General features: G+C 35.1%; 1 protein-coding gene across 1 annotated transcript in view; it reads right to left on the bottom strand.

The window, feature by feature from the left end:
- Positions 1-21,635, bottom strand: part of ANO3 (anoctamin 3) — an 82,480-nt gene that overhangs the window by 37,353 nt on the left and 23,492 nt on the right. The window contains exons 5-8 of the mRNA XM_053980158.1: positions 19,329-19,465; positions 7,927-8,079; positions 6,141-6,241; positions 2,499-2,543 (exon numbers count right to left, since the gene is read on the bottom strand). Of these exons, the coding sequence (XP_053836133.1) occupies positions 2,499-2,543; positions 6,141-6,241; positions 7,927-8,079; positions 19,329-19,465 (436 nt within the window). The remainder of the gene's footprint in view (positions 1-2,498; positions 2,544-6,140; positions 6,242-7,926; positions 8,080-19,328; positions 19,466-21,635) is intronic.

Genomic DNA, 21,635 nt, shown 5'->3' with positions numbered 1-21,635 from the left:
ACAACAATCATCACCCAGCAGTTTGCTTGGTGTTTGTGTCTCCCAAGACTGGCCAGAAGTGTCAGCTATATGCCACTAAGTTACCTGGGCACAGTGTGTTTCCATGTACTGTAATGGGAAACACGTTAGGCTTGACAGATTCAGCATATAAACACAATCATCACTAAAAAAAAGAAGAAAATTATCATACCTTTGTTTAATGGAATGATATCGACAATTTCACTTCAGTGTGCAGACTGAAGTCCCAAAGATTTTAAAAGTCCTTTTGCAAAGCAAACTTACTGCGGGTAAGGTGCTAAATAAAGTCATCTTTGGTTCTCTATCTTTAGAAGTATTAAGTGATTTTAACATTTCAGTTAATTCATTGCAGACTGAAGCTGCATACTAAGACAACTATATTTTAATTTTCTTTTCCTTGATGGCATCCTTTACCAGCACGAAATCAGCAGGTCCAAATGTGGCAATTACAAGACAGTTTTACTAGGTTATTCAGTCTTCATTCGGAGAGTTCAGATGTTTTTTGATACCTACCCTACTTACATGTATATTTCTCTTCTTTGAGAAGAGGAAGGCTTTCTAAATATTGCTCATAATGAATACGATAGATTTGTTGCTATAGAGTGATTCTATGGATAGAAATCAAACTTCACAGAATTAAATACAATGCTAAGGGCTTTTTAAAGGTGTATAAATAAATCGAGAGACACCACATAGATACCACATAAAAGAAACTGAGTATTACATTTTTCTTGTACTTTCATTAATGCACTTAATAATCTTTTGCAGACCTTTTAAAGAACGTTTATAGATACATATATATCTATCATATAACCATGTCAGCAAAGTTAGAGAAATGTACATGCCACACCAGGTCTAATATACTAGTGTTACTTTGTATTCTTAAATCATAGAAACTTTATAACCTTAATATTTTGATATACAAGAATTTTAATATAGTTCTTCATTGTAGCTGATATAAACTCAACTTAGAAATTTTAACAAGAGATTAAATAAATTACAGAGAAGCAGTTAAGTTTGAAAAGTTCTAAGATGCAAGGTAACAATGACAGTTGTAGAAGTTAAAGTATGAATGTGATGTGTATGTCAGCAATTTTAGAGTTAGCTTTGCATTTTAAATATAGCTTCTCTATTTCTTTTGTTCCTTTATGCACTGAATTATGAAAAGTGCCAGAAAATATAGGCATAAAAATATTCATACTCGAATTCTCACAAAGTAAATCACAGGTAAAAGCATTTCTCTCAAATACAAAATCAATCTGGCATGTAAATTACTTATTACTTGATTCACAGGTACTGTGCAACTTAAGTTGCATCTTTCAGACATCTGTCCTTCTAAATAAGGAAAACAAAATTTATGTAATACGCAGGACCCACCAGACGGATTACAGATGAAATGAGACAATTTTGAAGTAAAGCTTGTTGATTCTGCCTTTTATTGCAAACACATCACTTAGACTTTTCATAATGCATGCTAAAATGGAGCAAGCATGTGAACTGGGAAGAGGACAAAATGCAGTTGTAAATCTATGCTATAAATTGGTTTATTTCAACATATTATGTCAGCTTATATGTTTAAATTTTTCTCACTTCGACATTCTGTTGTTGTTGTTAGCTGATCATCCTGGAAACTGTTATCATGAGACTCCCTAAATTGTTCCAGAGAAATGAGAGCTCTTTACCATCGAAAGTAACAATAGGAGAACCTAAATCAAAAGGGATCTCATGTCAAGAAAACCTGTGATAAGGAACTCTTTAAGGAGATTTCCCTCATCTGGAATATCTTCATGTATCTTTTCTGCTGGGGATTAGGATTTACAAGACCTAATTATGTCTGACTAAAGTTATGGGGAGTAAATACAGCTCAGTGTCCCCCATTCTCACTCCCTAGCACTCCCAGGCTCCTTTTCCCGCCCCTATGGCCTCTTGTACCCTTCTTCTGGCTGACAAAAACACTAACAGCAGCAGCAGCTAGATACAAGTGAGATTTGCAAGTTACTCTCTCAGCCAGCAAACAAAAATTCAAAGCAGCCTTCAGCATGTGGCATGAATTTGTTCCTGATCACAGGAACACGCAGGAGAAAAAGTATGTTTGCGTATCTAAGGAAGTAGCTGACTGCCAGAATCTGAGACACACACTCAAAAGTATCCTTCATGCTAAAGTAGTATGCCTTGGTGTCAGCAGATATAAGGGCAGAGCTAGATCTGGTATTAAATCCTTGCTGCGAAGATAAGGTTTCTTTTTTGTTTGTTTCCCTGGCATAAACATTTTTACATTTCTAAAATGAGAACTGGCAAAGCTTTAAAGTACTGCACCTTGTTGCAGATGAATATTTTAGCACTTTGAGCTGACATATTTTGAGTTTTCATGAAAATAATCTAATTTTCCAAGTTTCACGGATAAATTTACAACTGTGAATGGGTTTTCTTTAGCAGGGTGACTATCTGACAAAATTAGAAGCTACACATCACCCACCAACCTGCCCATGGTTTTGCTCCTCCAGTCAGTGTAATAACATTTTTTCCTGAAAGAACAGCAAAAATCAGCTGAGATTAATCAAGTAGGAGACAGCTGAAAAGGACATATACTTTACAAAAGAATGCTAGACATCTTAAAACATGCATTTTCATAGACAAAAACATGAAAAAACACTTTAAAAAGGCAAGTGAAATAGAGTAAGTCATTACAATAACATAGTTTCACATTTTTCAAGTTTGTTCTAAAATTACATTTTAGATTTGTAGCTACTGACAATAATGATTACTGATCAGTAAGTCACTTCACAGTTCTTTTCTCTCCACCCTTTATTGGTTATAGACACTTCAAGAAACAAGACCAGAAATTCCCAGTAAAGTCTTCTGAGAACAGTTATTTTGAAACCAAATGGAGATGTATTTGTCTCATGGTTATATTATCCACCTCTGGTTTCAGGCTTTCAGGCTTTTTTTCTGGCCTCCTCCTATAATTTCACGTCACAATTCAACCACACAAAAACCTTGATATTGCAGATTCCTCAGGAGTTAGTAAGATCTGCAACTGCACACCTGGGCAGCATTTGAGATTTATTAAAGTACATTACTTACACTGAAGATCCACTGAAATTAATACATTAAAAGGAGGGTGAAAGACTCCTTGCCTGGAAAATACAAGGCTACTGGAAAATTTTCTATCTACCAATCAGTCTTAGTTCTAGAAACATATAGTAGTTGTATTTCTACCAACAGACCATATACTTAACAAAAGTTAAGAAATTGTAATTCAGTCATGACCTAGCTTTGATGCTTACTCAAATCCTGTTTGAAACCAGGTACATATGCTTCCAAATAAAGTAGCATTGCAAAGTCAGCCATATATACAAGACAATAATGATTACTACACACTGCCTATTGAAATTTTAGAAAAATTTCATTCTGCAATTGAAACACTGAGATTCCATCTATATTACATATATGATACATATTATATATCTGCCAACACATTTTGGTATAATGCCATGCTAAAACAGATCTGGGGTTGTGGGTGAATCTCAAAAGTATTTTTACTTTTCAGAAACAGAGAGAAGTAACCTGTGTGATAATAATTCTGTTGGTTTTGTTTAGATTCCTGGATTGAGCAAAACAAAACTAAAAAGTCTTAACTGAATTCTTCATATGTTATTCGTATATGATATTGACATATGGCATATTTTAGTGACCATACTAAAAGTCAGAATTTTGCAAGACTGTGCAAGAGCAAACAGGTATACTGCATTAAAATACTGCAGGGAAGGTTATCTGTCATCATTAACTTTGTATGAGAACCAGTCAGAAACCACTGATGAAACAGATAAAGCCTACAAGAAATAATTTACTTGTTAGAATTACAGAACATCTCAAGAAGGGATGCACAAAGATCATCAAGTCCAACTCTCTTTTCCTCTTAGGCCTACTTAAATCTACCTAAGGATGACCTAAAACTTTTTGGGAGGAAGATACTCTAGTTCACTGAATAATCACTAATTGTGGGAGCATTGTAGCATTTGAAGTTCCTTTGTCCATTGAATGATTACCTCAGGAAAACAATATACACCATCCAGATAGGAAACGTTTCATTAAGAAAAACAAGTTCAACACTTCAAACACAAATGCTCTTAACAGAATATGTAATTAAACTATAAAATGTGTGGTCACAGGATGTTGTTATAGGAGTGTAGATTTATATTTTTGCACCCATGGAAAATCCATCCAGGCAAATATGAACAAGGATGAAGACTTGAACTCTGTCCCAGCAAGTTTCTAAAGCACAGCCTTCGATAAATAGAGAAGGTATCATGAAAAACTGCTCATCTCATGTAGGGGACACTTCAGAAAGGCTGCTGGCAATGCAGGGCAGACCATTCTTCAATTCTGCTATATCGACCTTAAGCTTGTACCAGAATTGTGTTGTACCAGAATTGTGTTGTACCAGAATTGTGTTGAGTCTTCTGTTTTAAACGGTACAAGATACGTATAATTTGAAAATATGCATAATTTGAAGATATGTATAATTTGAAAAAATACCAATAATTTAAAAGGTACAATACAAGATATATACTGAAATAGTCACACAAGTTCTAGACTGCAATTTCATTTAAATTCCTATTAAAGTCTTTTTAAAGATAACAGAAATGTTGACCAGTTTACTATTTCTCACAGTTCTGTTGGGGAGGTAGGGGTGGAAAAATGTCTTCCCAAATACATGTATTTCATTATACAGCAAAACTACCAAAAAGGTGAAACTGCAAAAATTACTATTTCATCTACTTTTGGTTTACTGAAATTAATTGGATAAAAAGAAGCCAAAGCACTTTGGGGAAACACTAAGAGAATATATTTACGTGGCATTTAATAATATAACAAAAAAAAAAATACTTAGAATGCCTTCCAAATAAAGTAGGATTGCAAAAGCCAGCCTCTTTTGTCCAGAGAGGACTATAGATCTATGAACTAACTAAAATTATGAAAAATTCAAACCATTGCTAAAACACAATTTTGTGAATTAATGTATCAAAAGGAGGAAAAATAATTTTTAATTGCAATTTTGATTATTTACGTGTGTATAGCCATACAAACACACTCCTATATTTAATACACTGGCAAGCATTTTTTGAACTATATAAACTCAAATAGCACTATAACAACATTTTTCAACATACGGAAGATGTTTAAAAAACACATTTATGTTTAAAAAAACATTTTTTTGCAGAAAGGCCTTTGAAGGCTTAATGGGATGATGTGAAAACTCACTACAGAACTGGGTAGGTGGAGCAAGATTTGAGCAATGATGATTCACAATCACTGTTCCTCTCTGACCAATGCAAGAGAGCCACGGTGCCATTGCAGAAAAGACTGAGCACTTGGCAGTTTGAGTGGGAAAGGAGTGCTGCAAGGGCATTTTCCATGGGTCACACAGCTCTGGCACCTAACTACCGCTTTAACTCGTGGGGAGGTTTACAGCACACTATATGCTCTTCTCTCTCTAAGAACATTATTAATCAATTTGAAAAGGCACATTTTCTCCTCTAAAGACTTAGGTATCGTTGCAGAAAATATTAACCTGTCCCACAAATTAATAACAATTATTAATTTGTTATTACGATAGAACTTGTTTTGCATTCAGATAAGGAACTCAGTTCAGGCCATTATCCTGCCTAAAGAAAGCTACTGGACCTCAGTTTACTCAAATTATGACACTCTGTGTTATATTGGAGACCTGGAAGACACTTTCTGTCATTTCACCTGCCTTGCAGTAAGACTCCAGAAAAACCCTAAAATCATGGAGGATACTCAAGCTCAGATGGAGACTATCCGAAACTCTGCCAAAAACATCCAAAACAATGTGTGAACTACTGTTTTCTAAAAGACATATGCTCAACTTGATTTAGAAGGCAAGTTTAGAAACAAGTAACACAGAGTACTGTGTAAAAATGAGGAAGAACAGGACTTGTTATTTGTTTCTCCTCTCTCCCCATCACATCACTAACATAAATATGAGCAAGCCTGGCTACAGAGCAGTAAAGACTGCATTTTTAGACTTGAGTAAGTGATGAACTTTCAATATTAAGCACTAGATCATAGATTTCTTAGAATAGTTTCCACAATACCTGAAAGGCATCCTGATGTTCATTCTTTCTGCATATTTGCACAATGTCTCCCACGGACAGTGAACTTTAACGAACATGATATCACTGTTGGTAACAGCTGGCTGTAGAGAGCAGTAACATGCAAATACATATTAATAATTTAAACCTACAGCAACCACCCTTCTAGAAGCATTCTTCAGGATCAAATTCTGATTTTAGGCCTCAATTGGGCATGCAACTCTGAAAATACGTGCTCTTCTAGAGAAAGGAAAATCAGTAACCTTTTTCCTTTACAAACCGTAGTACGTGTAGACAAGTGGGACAAAAAGAATCTGCAGGGAAAGCTCTGTGGTCATGAATATAAGTAAAGACTTTACACAGCACCTTTTTACATGGAATAAATCTAACATGGAATTAATTTTAAATCTCAAAAAAAATCACCTTAGATAAACAGACTGAAGACCATTCTGTGAGTCTCCCATTAAAGGAGAAGCATGGTCAGCTGCTAGAGACATGAGAACAGATGAGAGAAGGCTCCAGGTTGCCAAAATGGTAACTCAAGGGAAAGGTTTGGTAATTGAGTTAGCTGCTGGGAATTTTTAAATGTGTATGAATTGTGATGGTTTTTTGTTCAAATTACAATGTGTACTCTACACCAATGTTTTTCATCACTCATTTATTTATACATAAAACAAGAGTTTCAGCATTACAGATTTCTATATTCACCTTCTCTTCTGAACACTTCAGTTCCCCAACCTCTTCCCAGATGTATTTGCTTGAGATTTTATAACTAGATATTTTGATATTTGAGTTGAGTCTGATTAAAGCATCCAAAAACCTGACTTTGCAAGGTTTAGTAAGTAAAGGTAAAAGAAAATTTAGTTAAATTATTAATAACACTTAAAATGTTTACAATTTTACCTACCTGTTCCATAAATCATATCACAGCTCCATACTACCTCAAATATTTTATGTTCTTGAAAGATGCGGATAAAATAAAATACTTGTGGAAAAAAAATATTTCAGATCTTACAAAACCATTTGTTTCTGAATGTCAATAATTCTGAACTGACAAAAGCTAAGATTTTACTATTGATTTAAATTGGAACAAAACCAGATATTTTTGCTACCATACTGCAACAGTTCTTAAAAGCCTTAAAACCAAATTTTAGTCAGCTTAGTTATTTATGAATATTCAACATGCTATATATCTTGCAAGCTCATTGCTTAAACCCAGAACACGTCTTGCAATTCTACTGAGATGAAAAATCAAGACGAAAGACACATGAACAATAGGAGCTTACATCAGAATAGACTAAATATATATCTGTTCTGCAGGTCATTCGTGAGACAGCAAAAATCCAAGGCAATGTTTCCCTGGCTCAATTTTCTTTCATTTTTTATTAATTCTACTATTACTAGCCACAGATTAACCAGAATAGTGACAACCTTAACCCCTTGAGAAACAGTGAGACATTTAACATCAGGCATTCTGCTGAAAGACATAGAGGTTATACATTAAAGCAACAACATGGGTTACTGAAGCTGCTTCTGTTCTGCAAGCATAAGAAGCTGGAACTTTTCCCTCTGTACTGCACTACACTTCTGTGTACAAGCATGTATCCCCAAATCATTTTAAACACACACTATCAAACTGTTTTTCTTATCAGTTTAATACAGTTAAGCAGACGATGGGAACAGCCTGACTGGAAAGGCCTGTAATTTTGTCTGGAATCTTTAATCAGTTCAGTAAAGTAGGATAGTATTATAAAGGGATTTTTTATGCCACACAAGCTACAGGACTCACCTCCCGTTCTAACATCAGCCCTTCTGCTCTCAAATTCTTCTCAAACGTGCTTCTTTTTTCTACCTGTGGGCTTGATTTCTTGTAGACCAAAATGTAGTCAATGCGCTTTTTGCCATCTTTGAAGAAGAGTCCTGACGATGCCATGGTGTCACTCTAGCGAACATAAAAGAAAAATACTCTAAATATGGCATCTATAAAGATGAAGAGCCCCACTGTGAATTGTATATAACATAGCACTTCCTAAACCATGGGAATAGCCACATATCTAAAGGATGATGAATATGCAACAAATTGAGAAGATCAAAAAAGTGATGCTCATCAGTTGCTCAGGATTTCAAATTAATTAGAACAAAACAAAATAAAATAGCTTTGCAGAGCCCATATTCCAGTTATTTCAGCTGTGCAAAAACTTTCAAATTCTTGAGTGGTATGTATTATGAACTTTTGTTTATCCCTACTTTCAATTGAGAATTAAAAAGAAAAAATAAAGAAGTCAATTAAAGCAATTTTCTCAGCTTTGTACCTGTGCAAATTCTGTAAAACAGATATACCTGTATTTTCTCCAAGACAGAAAGAAATCTAAAAAATTAAAAAAGAAGTGCTACTGATCGGAATGTTTGCATGGATAGTCTAGTTGAAGTGCTTTTTCAATGTCATGTTAGCAATGCTTCAATCTTGACTAGTTTCTTCCCACCATGCTTGCAAACACAAGGAATTACCTGACCTTGATATGGAAAACCCTGCTTTACATGCTCCTGCTGCTAAGGAGTTATTTTTGCATTCTGTGCTTTGCATGATTCAGAACAGAGACCAAACCAACTGGTGACAGACTACAGAACCATATCATCATTAGGTTAGGATGGACCTCCAAGATCACTGAGTCCAACCAAACTCCACCTTGTGACAACTAAATCACAGAACTAAGTGCCACATTCAGTCATGTCTTGAACACTTCCACAGATGGTGACTCTACCACCTCCCAGGACAGTCTCTTCCATTGCTTAACCATCCTTGCAGTGAAAAAATTGTTCCTGATGTCCAATCTGAGTGTCTCCTGGCTCAATCTGAGGCCACTTCCTCTCGTCCTGTTGACTGGTAGAAGAGGCTGATCCCCATCTTGCCACAGTCTCGTTTCAGGTAGCTTTAGAGAGAAGGGCTCTTCTGAGGCTCCTCTTCTGACTGAACAACTCCATTACCTGCAGCCACTCCTCATAAGACTTCATCTCTCTAGACCCCTCACCAGCTCCACTGCCCTTCCCTGGACACACTCCAGCACCTCAATGTCTCTCTTGCAATGGGAGACCCAGAACGGGATATAATACTCAATGTGTGCCCTCAGCCGTGCAGAGCACAGAGGGACAATCACAGGCCTGCTCTATTTCTATCACAGGCCAGGTGCCATTGGCCCTCTTGGTCAACTGGGCACACATATTCAGTCAGCTGCTGATCGGCACCCCCAGGTCCTGCAAACTTTGAAATCTGAAAAGGTAAACTGAGAAACTATCATCATCTTCTAGAGAATGCAGCACTCATTTAAACACGAACCATCCAGAAGAATGTTAGTTTCAAGAAGTATACATTACATCCATCATAAATAGGTCCAAATGTTTATGAATGCTGCATCTTCTGAACAATGATTGTGTGCCTGTCTTAGAAATTAATCCTATTTGGATTATTTAGGTATGAAATTTACAATACTCAGAATTATACCCAATAGGGACACTGTGCATAAATAGAACGCTGTATCAGTGCATGATATCAGTATTATAAATAGTGGATACCAGCTCACTTGTTTCCATGTGAAATGTTTTTCTTACGCCCACATCTCTCACTGCCAGCTTTCTACACATGTAGTGCTTCTGAGAACTGCTCAGTCTGCAAAAGCTAAAGCATTCTACCAAGATTCTTTCTCTTTCTTTGCTTTTTTAACACCCAAAATAAAAAAAAAAAAACAACAACAGTCTGTCTCAGACCATCTACCATTACAAAGGAATGCATCATCTTAGACCTGGGAACATTTTTAAGAACATTAAGCTTCAATGTAGAATTGTAGACTTCTAAGATCATTGAGTCCAACCATTAACCCAGCACTGCCAAACCCACCACTACACCATGTCCCCAAGGGTCACATTACACACCTTTTAAATATCTCCAGGGATGGTGATTCCACTTCCCTGCGCAGTCTGTTCCAATGCTTGACCACCCTTTCACTGAAGAAACTTGCCCTAACAGCCGATCTAAACACGTCCTGATTTAACTTGAAAATGTTTTATCTTGTCCTGTCACTCGTTATTGGAAGAGGCTGACCCCCACGTGGCTAAACCTCCTTTCAGGCAGCTGTACAGAGCAGTAACACCCCACCTGAGCTTCCTTTTCTCCAAACTAGTAACTCCAGCTTCATCAGCTGCTCCATATAAGACTTGTGCCTGGATCCCTCTTAGAACACACTTCTGCACCTCAATATTTTTCTTCATATTCAGATAAATAATATCTGAAATCCAAATTAAAGCAGTAGAGAGTGTCAACCAAGACTGTTAGTGCATAGAATATACGGTCTGTCACCCCTTCTAAGAATTCTGAATAGGAATGGCAGTAAAACCAGTATTTTTTATTCTTTTTTATAATGTTACAGATTTAATGAGCTAAATCTATAAGACCCAGAGATTTGAAGGTGGGGTAGTAGACTGAAGGTTCAAAAGTGTAAGTCTGAATACGCAAGTTTTTAAAACACAAACTTTTTCAGGTTCAAGACATAAGCAGTGAATCTGCTCTTCAACTATAAAGAATTCCTGCACAAGTATTTTACAAAACCAAACCAGGGCTGCTTTTATGGTTCATGAAGCAGGCACAGTAAGATAGAAAAAGCCTGGCCAAAACTCCCCTAAAGGAGAGATCTGGAACTTCTCTAAAACATTTTCTACTCATGCAATTTCTGTACAGCATGCTGCAAATTACACCCACCTTTTGTAATACACTTCTACTGCCTTTCTTTGGATTATTATTTCTAGTCTTTCTTTCCTCATTTCTGAAACATCCGATTTTCTTCAGTCTTAGAAAAACATGCTTTGTTTCTCAGATTAATGACAGTGTCCAGATATGACCTCATATTCATTAACATCAAACAGAATTATTTGGGGTCAATGTTAAAGACATAATGAGCAATGAAGACAGTAGAAAGAAATCTTCTATCCCTGTTTATCCCAGACCACTTTCAGAGAACAACCCCCAAAGGTTAAGAAGTGCAATAGTGAAGCCACTTACCACATTCACGCACGGAACCTGGCCTATAGTACACTGATTTCTTTACTGATTCACTTTAATTCTACTGGCACCATTAGTTCCACTTTTGTGCTATTCACCCGCAATGTTGACCACCTATATTAGCAGTAATATAGTAATTACTTAAGTAATTAAGTACCAGTAAAAGAATTTATATGGTTGATTTGTATGGATGATTTAGTTGGGTTCTTTCAGTTGATCTGAAGGAGCTCCCTAACATGAAAGGGCAACAGGGAGCAGTAATTTCAATTAAACATGTAAGTCGGGATATATTATCTTGCACAAGGAATCAGCTGTTAGTACAGTGGGCATTCAAACACAGATCATTTATTATTTATCTGCTAGTTTAGACCAATACATTAATCCATTCTTTCACCTTTTTCAACAGAGAAAAGGATCAGAAAAGGAGAAAAGCATCAGAAGAAATACTTAGTGCAAAGACCTTACTCTCCTCTATTCTGTTTAAGATTTCCTGTTTCACCTGAAAAATGAGTATAAAAGGACTGATCAATATTCTCTTAGCCTATCACCTTACTCCTTCAGATTTTCTGAAACAGTATCCATTTGTTAAGCTTTCTTACATTTACATTCACATGAAACTCGTTTGTTTTGAAAAACTCCTTTTAGACTACTGCAATATAGCTCAGATAGTAAACTCAACAATTTAACTTAACCTTGTTCTTTCAAAGTCTTGAAATAGAAGAACTTTAACTGTGAGGCTGTGAGGTACCACTTCACTCAAGCTTGTTCATTATGCAGAACCATAATACACTGGCTTGCATCAGAGTTAACTATTACCTGAGGCTTTGATATCATAGATCTGCTGCAGTCTCTCAGTTTTATTGTGTCTCAACAGTTTTGGTTGCTTCATAGTTTGTGGTTAGTATAACAAATGACATGACATGCTGCTTTGAAGTCTGAAAGTGTAAAATTCAAAATACTGCCACTATCATTCAACTGAGGTTTACACAAGGCAAAACACATTGATCAATTTATCCTAGAAAAAGGAATTTTAGCTCAGTCAAAAAAAAAAAAAAAGGTGGAATCACAACGCAAATACTTAGCAAAGCTATAAAATAAAAAGCTTGTATTTTAAATCAAATGTATAAAAAGAACTTCCTTGGATGTAGCCAACATGGAGGGATCTTTCAATAAACTATTTTTCAGATTCTAATTAATTAGCAATGACCTTTTCACAAAGCGGGAACATCTGGTTTACCGGATCTTTCTCTCCTCAGTTAATTTAAGTACCACAATTCATAGTAATTGTAACTTTTTCAACTTCATTTACATCTCACTACTGTTCTGATCTGTAAATTAAACTTTTATCATTTTTTCATACACATAAACAAATATTTCTAACGTGTTGATACCATTCTCAAAACAGGAGCAAGTTTTAGATTCACACAAGATCAAATTACATGGCATTTGCTGTATCCTAACTTAGTAGTATGTTTTCTTTGTTTTCCACCTTATACTGGTAATGAATAATACACTCTACCCAGATGAATTTAGAGGTTAATGAGAACCACACACAGGTACAACATATATCTTGTAACCACTTATTTCACCTTCAGTCCACCACTGACAACTCTTCCCAAAACTAACATAACAGCAAGGCCTGAAGCCTGACAAAATCTCTACAGGTGTTTACATTTTAATGGATTTTAAAAAAATCCTCATTCACTTGTTCAAATATTTGCAGCTTAAAGTGTGCAACAGCTAAATACAAGTACATTCAGACCACAATGAAAGGTTCTAATTTGTTTATACTTTAAAGGTAATGCCTAGGAGAGAGCATGTAACTAAGAAATGTAATTAATTACTCCCCTCTACCACCTGCTCAGGGTTCAGCCAGTGTCAGCTCAGATTTCTACGTATTCAGTAACTTTCTATAACATCATCCAGCAGCCGCCAGATCCATATAATCTTTAAAAACCCAGAAGACCTCTGATAAGGATGTCCACAGCTCATTTCTGGGAAAACTGCCTGCTATTCTTTGTTTTGAATTCAGGACAAATTTGGTTTTTTGCAAAAAAACACCATAAAATGATATTTTACATCTTCAGATGGTATCTTGGAGCCCAAAAAGGATGGTATAGTTTGTCATATATATATACATACATATACTTATGTGTATTTGTGTGTCTATGTATTTATGTACACATATATACATATACACTCTCAAACACACAGATATGTATACATGCATAAACGCTATCACTTTCCACATTGGTAAGGAAAATCAGCTAGGAACAGAGGAGTAAGAAGAGCAGAAAGACTTAAAAGGCAAAACCACACTGGTTACCTGAGGTGTGTCAAGGAAAACCAGTTTTCTGTACCTCTTCATCCTTTTAAGAGAACTTTCAGAGATAATAATGGATTAATTCAGGGCTATTAAATTGTGAAGTAAGCAAAAGTAGCCATGGAAACAATCTGAAGAACTAGAGCTGGAATTTTGACAGAGGTCAAGTGTGATCTGTTAACTTCTTCAGCATGGCAACTATATGAAACTGAAAAATCTACATGAACAGCTTTCCTTTTCTATCTCTGAGAAGAATGGTTCTCTCTAATAAAAGAAGACTTTCTTCCAATATAATTTATTGTTCTTCATAAGATGCTAATAGGTTGAAAGATTCCTGGCTGATTGATGAAAACCACCTCATTTATTTAGATTACTAGTTCTCCCTAATACTGTTACCATGAACTTGGCATTGACATCATTTATGTGGTTAGTGTCCACAATTGGAGCTTATGGTTCAACTTATACCTGAAGTATTTTCTGAAAATAAATACATCTCTGGTACTAACTACAGTGGATTTATTCCCATGAACAAAAGTAGGATATCTAAATAATGCTTGCTTTGTTTCAGGATATTTAAAGATCAAAGCTGGGACTTCAGTAAGTTTATAGACTTCTTAAGTTATATGGAATTAGCTGTGAACTGTTTTTAAATAGTACTAGTCCCATTTTTTACATTCTAAAATCATACTCTGATTAAGAATAATCTAAGGCGCCCTTTATGTGAAATTTTCTAAGCACACATCTAAGTTAGACTTCATCATTTTGTGTTTGTAGGAATGGATAAACCATAAAAATATTTACTAGAATCACCCTTTCAAATACTTAATTTCAAAAATAGATTGATGATTTTAAGTGTATATTGGTTTAGCGTTCTTCTTGTGCAAATAACCTAGGAAAGAAAATTGGGGACATATTTGCATATGCAAAGACATCCAAACTATCTTGGGCATCAAAGACAACATGTCAGGCTGCCATAATTACCCACACTATCACATTTCTGTGAGACTACACTGCCGTGCAGAACAAAGCTTTTTTCTGTGGAGACAAAGACTTCCAGAAATATCTGACCTTCCAAATTAAAATGCAGTTTAACCTTTTAGGAGTAAACTAAAGGATTAGCAATTATTTTAGCTTCTTCACAGAGGATATATTTTCCATTTATATTCTACTCAGACTTATAGAGCAAGCATGAAAAATGCATTTGTATATATTATGAAAAGCATATTTGGCTTCAGGAAAGGAGTGGGTTAGGTGATATGCAAAATTTTCAAAGGAAGTCTGTTCAATATTACCATATGAAGAAGCAGCAATGGAGGATGTTTGGAGATAGGAAAAGGCTTTTTAATATTTAACCTCTTCTATTGGCTCTTGAGGTCTAATAGAGAGGTCTTAAGAAGCATACTAACATGACCGTTGAAAGTTTTTCTTTACATGGTTCTTTTCAAACATTTCTATCTTTAGGTTAAAATTACTTGCTACTTACCCTGCATTTCCTGAAATATTTTCTGAGCTTTTTTTGGCTTTTTTTTTTTTTTTAAACAAAATCTCACAGGAGATGAGAGCCAAGCACTAAAAGCACAAGCATGAAGTCAAGTTCTGTTGCATTTTACCACAACCTTCCATTCTGGGATAATGATTTTATCTCTTATCATTGCTTTTAGGCTTTATTCACTTCTGTGTTATTAGACGGCATTTTTGGACTACCAGAAAAAGGCAGTAAATTAGGGATAGGTAGTATTTCTTCATAGTTCCTGAATCCACTGTGATAATAATGCAAACCTTGTTCTAAAAATCCTTTCTTTACCTTCCCAGAAAAATGCCCTACTTAGATAAAAAAATTTACAGGATCAAAGAGAGTAACAGTGATGTAGTGAATGGAAGGAAATCGAACAGCAATTTTTCAAATATTCCTATCTTGCTACTATACATGCAATAGCAATAGGTAAAGAATTGCCTGCTACTGATTTTGCCACTTCTCTGGGAAAACGTTGCCTTCCACTCAAGTGAAAAAGTCTGTTTAAGCCTGCTTCCCTTTCCCAAGGAAACTAGAACATTTCAAGGATCACCCTTCCACTCAGGGACCTTCTCATTTTTTACATTTCTCTTGCAAAGCAGATACTACTCATTTTTGCTCAACAGACACTTGTTGGCCTCATTCTTCCTTGTGAGACCCCTTGGCAGAACTACATACATCAAGTCATACTTTCTGTGCAATTTCAAGCGCAGCTGGTGATGGGAAGTTGGCAGAGATGGATAATGATAACAGCTTTTTCATGGGTCTGAGCAACTCACAATTTTTCAGTATGAAATCTGTGGAATCTGAAATGATACCAACCCACACTATAGGAAACTATCACTTATAAATCATAATCATGGAAACAAGAAAAGTAGATGAATACATTGGCATCTGGTTGCTATAAAAAAATTATCTGACTTTTCAAAGCTTTAAAATGTAGCAGCAAGACTCAGATCTATGGAGGTATCATGCATGTAATCTGAAAAATGAAACAATTCCTAAAAAGAAAAGTGTATTGGCTTTCATCATGTCAGCAAGACATGTTCACTACTGCTGAAGTATTCCAGCAGCTTATTGCTGAGAAAGATAATGGCACCAAGAAGTAATTGCAAACAAATTTTTAGCAATTTTCCCCAAGTCTCTCAAGTATACAACAACCCTTCCAAAACAGGCAAAAATTGGAAACATTAAAGAGAAGAGAAGAAGAATATGCTTTTATCCTTGTACTCCTGGTCAAAGCAGTGTTTCTTATTCTCATTATCTGGTCAGACTAAGGAGACTTTTTATTGTGACAGATCAGTTTACACTTCAAATATGTGAGACTACTTACCAGCTGTAAAGCTGTAATGCAGTATTCTGTGTTTTCAGCAGCCTCAGAAAGAATTAGAAGTCTTCTTCTGCTAGTTTTAGATCAATCTTGGGAAGAAATTTCCCTAAGGTTTTTTAAACTAATTGCCACAAAGACTTCTACAATAATCCAAAGGCAAAACAGTAGTGTTCCTTTCTAACATAAGGCTAATCTAAATTCCCCTTCCCTTTTTCCTTTGGAAGCAGGCAAAGACAAAGGGAAGGAGAGTCCTGCTTGGTTGCTTTAGGAACTGGTTTTGGCTGGGATAGGGTTCATTTTCTTCACAGCAACTGGCACAGGGCTGTGTTTTGAATTTTGGATTTAACCCACCTGGGGTTAAACCAAGACACCTCATTTGCAAAAACAGTCCTTTTAAATGCAGAAGGAAGTTTCCAGAGTAGTTGCTGTGAGAAAAGGAATTGTCAAAGTTAAAAGCCAGATGCACCTTAAGAAGACTGTTTTTAAACTCTGAAGCAATTTGTTCAGTAGGTCTGTACATACAAACACTGAGACAAAGGTGTATTTTTGTTTAAACTTAATACAAATATAAAACTCCTCTTTAAACTTTTGAAAGAAAGTCAGCTTACTGGCAGACTATGAACTTCATAACCATCCTGAATGCAGGGCTTCAAAAAAATACAACTAGTGGTTATTTTATAGTTCATGTGGAAATACAAAAAAAATTATTTTGCTTAGTGTAGTGAAATCCCTGTTACTAGACAGACAGTATAGCATCTGTTACTAGATTGTTTTGGCAGCAGCCTTGCCTGTTATTAAAACTATTTAGTGCTCAGTAGCATGATCTAAATTCTACAGACATCACATTGGTTTTCTGCCTTTTCGCCCACAACTAACATAAAAGGCTTTGTCTACTTAATCAACAAAATCAAACAAGAACATCCATTATTATCTGCCTTTGTTCAGCTAGTCTTTCAGAAACAGACAAAAAAATCTTTGAATACGAGAAGTTCTCGTTGCAACAGTTTAGATTAATATGTAACCCAAGAAAGGTTATATATATGATATATATATATATCATATATGTCATTCCTGAAGTTTCATTTTCATGTCACAGATTTCCAATCTGTAAATACAATTTCCTGTAAGCCTATTTAAAAAATATTAGATAGCTACTACTATAATTTTGTTTTCTAAAAGCTTCCTATGAAATGAAGCCTCAGAGGTCACACCTACCTGTGTTCCAGAATACTGCAGTAATGATGAGGAGTGTGACAAGCATTAGAGCTGTTATAAGACTCATGAAGTAGCATTCAATGCCAAAATCACAAAGTGCCACAGGTACAATCCATGAAAAAACTCTACAGTGGTCTCCCGAAGAGAACAGCATATGTGCTGTGAGTACAGCACAGAAGCTTACAGTAATTCAAGCACTACTAGACTTGTAATACAGGATTACTGATGCTTACAGTAAAAAAAACAAACAAACTGTGCTGCAGGTTTCGCTGTTTCCAGTGTGTGAAGAAGAAAATTATTCAGAACTTCTTGAGGTTAAGTCATATGTATGCAAGCAGTTATGCTCAATGGAAAGGAGAATTAAGGGTCTCCTAGTTGAAAGTATGACTAAAAAAGTATACATTTTTTGAACAGAAAATACATCATAATTCTTTGACATTACAGTGGATTAAATGCTAGAGAATAAGCATTGTGATGAATAGTATAATTATGTAATTACTAAGCAAAATAGCATGCCAGATTTATCTGGTGAGATGAGATGGCTTTTCCAGTGCTTTAGTTAAGGTTCCTGAAAATGCTCCTAACACCCACCTATACATGAACTTTATCTTTCATTCAATGTGTCTAGATATCATTTTTATACTGCTTAGAAGAAGGATCTTATACTCTATCTAGGATCACTCTTGACTGACCATTTGCTACATGAACATAGTTCTTCTACATGCTCAGAATTTCTGAGGCCTCTCAGACAACATGAATTCCACTCCACACTCAAAATCCTATATCCTAAATTCTGTGCAATATAAATTTATTGAAAGAAGGCTACTGCCTCTTAGCTGAGTCAATAAAGCATATAAGAATCCTTGATTTTATATAATTTTGCTTGATTTTAGTAGAGTATTCCACTCACTGATTCTGTCACTCAAACTAAAATATTGTTAGTAACGCCCTCCAAAATAATCAGGATGAATAAAATCTCCTAACACTGTCTTCTTAGTGTTAGCAAGCATAGATATTAAAGAAATAAGATATATATGGCTTTATTCTTGATGAGGAGGTGTGTGGCCAACAAAATTCCAGCCTCCAAATAAAAATTGATACAAAACTTATTAACCTATTCATACATTTTTTAGCAAACAAAGAAATTTGTGTTCATTAGATCTAAATTACATCATTCTCTTTAATTAACTAGTATTCTATCCTCTATTGCTTATTTAGTTCTCTTTGCACATCCTAATTAGTCCATATTATTAATATTTTTAGTATCTCTTTCCTCCAGCCCACATACTTGTTCTGGTTTCTGCAAAATGACCTTGTGGTCCAAAAATTCTGTACTCCTTGTGTCCAGTTTCAAAAATACATTTCTTTCCTCTCAGGCTTTCTTCATTGAAGCATATCAAGTTTAGTTTAAGGAAACTAATTTCAATTTAAGAAAACTAATTTCAGTAATTCTGTGCAGTTGTGTTCCCACAATAGCAGCTCATGACAACTTTGCTAAATATTAACTAAAAGTGATTTAAGACTTAACACACTGCTTATCATTAATTAAAACAATTAATTAAAAGTTATTTAAAACCATTAACTAAAATTATTTTAGAAGTTTTATAATTTCCAACAATTTGGGAGCCACCTAAATTTCTTACCATGAGCTGCCCATTTACTTAGGCTGCAACATATGTAGTTCTTTAAAAATTGCATTTAAAAAAGATTTAAGCACATTCTGACAGTTATGCAATTTAATAGAATTTTGTGTCCATTACCTTTAAAGATGATTTAGTTCGAGGTTCTGTTTTCTGCCTGGTGAGCTTATTTTGAATAAGCAATGACTGATCTGTACGAGCATCATAATTCCCATGTTCTGAATCATCTGTGTATGTATCTTTGTCCTTTCCTACATCTGAAGGAAAACCAGAAGAGAACAATGGGCTCATTTTAGATTATAATGGATAGAAACAAACAGCATTATTATAGCCACAGTTGAATATTCATTTTATGTACACACTTTTTAATAACATATTTCTTTTCCTGTTAAAGCTTTATACTTGAAATGTTACAATGTTTATCTTCAATTAGAAGTGACTGCTATTTTTAGTAGAAGGTCAATAGAAATGTTTTATAATTGGCATTCAAATAAAGAAATCCATAACCTCCTTTACAGTAGTTTTAAAAAACAAAGTAATATGAATATTCAACTACTTGACTCACAGTTGTTGAGGCTCAGAATGTTTCACCAAACAGGCAGCACAGCCTGCAGACCAGAGTAACATCTCATGTTTTAAATCTAAACAAGCAATTGAAACGCCCAGTTCCCCTACACACATGCAGATATACCATTTGAAAATTTGCACATTAAGATATTGCAGTAAGTGCTTCAAAACACATTTTAATAGGTGTACTTGATGGTGGTAGGAGGTAGATGGCCTTCATGGAGGAAGCATTCACTTTGTCACTGGATTTAGTTTTAATTGCTCAGCTAAAGTTTTTATGAAAACTCAGTTGAGTATCCTAAGAGAGCTGCAGGAAACTGAGGACCTCCCTCAGAGATTACCCGTATTGTCCGTCAAAGGATCATGACAATTCTTGCCCTATACACCCAGGAGGAGTAAAATGAAGGGCAATGCCTGCACAGTGTTGGACTGTAAAGTTTTAATGAATGTTGGAAAATAACTAGTCTTGAAAAAATATGTTAACGATGAAAAAGATGGAATAATCATTTCCACACAATTTTATCTTGGACAAATCGGAAAAAGAAACACATTCAGACAAAAAATTTACCCACAAATCCTGAGTCAAGTTCCCATCTCAGCTTTCACATCAACATGGGAAAAGTCGGGTGGACTAGGAACAGCATTTTGCTCAGTAATTTGAAACCCTTAATAGAAGCCAAGAAAAAAATTGTGGTTGCTGTGGGAACCACAATCTTGAAATTCATGGATTTTGAATTCATAAAAGTTCAAGTTCATATTTCAGTATTTTTCATTAAGTTGTTCAGTTAAATTCTCTACACTAAGTACTACAGAAATTAAAAAAAAAAGCCACAATTATCTCACACACCCTAAAGATTTCACATTTCTGAGACAGAATAGTAAAAACCAGAACATTTACTGAGCACTAATTTTTTCTTCAACTTTGTTACTACATAATGATTACAAAAAACGTTCCCTTGGTATTTTTTCAACATTGATATTAACAATGGTAAATCTGTGGTGGGATTTCTTAATGTACAAAACAGCTTGCTTTAATTGTCAATGTGCTTAACTCAGGGGTTTTATTTATTTTAAAAAATGTTTTAACTTGATATACAACTTACTCTCTGCTCAACCAAAATGAATGTACTTAAAAGAATGCTTCAGGTAGGTATATAAAGTAGGAAAAGGTACTTAGCAACTCTGCAGTTTTGACTTATGCCTAGGTTTGATGAGCTCTTAGTTTTAGGAGCCAATAAAATGAAGAGCCTATGAAATCTAAACTAGGTCATTTAAGCTGAAACAAAGACTACACTTACATTAAGAAGTCTATTTCTATAAGGGAAGTTTTAGAAGATTACATATTATGAGTACACCTAGTACTAAAAAACAGAAACCTTTTGCAACTTTTTAAATTTAAATGATTTGAAGTTATGAATAAGTTTTCCCTCTGTGCTCAACACACTTCATCTGCTAAACATTTTTATGCTTTCAAGGACACATATTTGAAATTGCAGCATATCCCTTCTGTAAAAAAAGACTTTCAACTAGATATGTCTGCTCTTCTGCCTGAAATGTAGTCAAAATTTGTTTTAGCAAAGCAAAAACCCAAAACAACCCTTAAAATTAAAGAAATTTATAATGATAAAGAAACCTATAAAATTCAAAGATACTTCCTATTGTTTTTTTCAGCAGCTGACAACTTATTTTATACATAAAAGCACTCTCCCACTATGTAATCATATTAATACAGTAAAAAGGGGAACATTATTTAGCACTTAAAACATTGCACTTGGACAAGCCCCTTCAGGCTGTAAGCTGCTGGTCCCTGCTCCACCATGGATGTCCGTGGGCTCCAGGGGCACAGCCTGCCTCACCATG

This window comes from Vidua macroura, chromosome 6 (genome assembly GCF_024509145.1).
Source record: "Vidua macroura isolate BioBank_ID:100142 chromosome 6, ASM2450914v1, whole genome shotgun sequence".
Taxonomy (NCBI): Eukaryota; Metazoa; Chordata; class Aves; order Passeriformes; family Viduidae; genus Vidua; species Vidua macroura.
The sequence above is the reverse complement of the archived record's forward strand: the minus strand, read 5'-3'. Positions and strand labels throughout refer to the sequence as shown.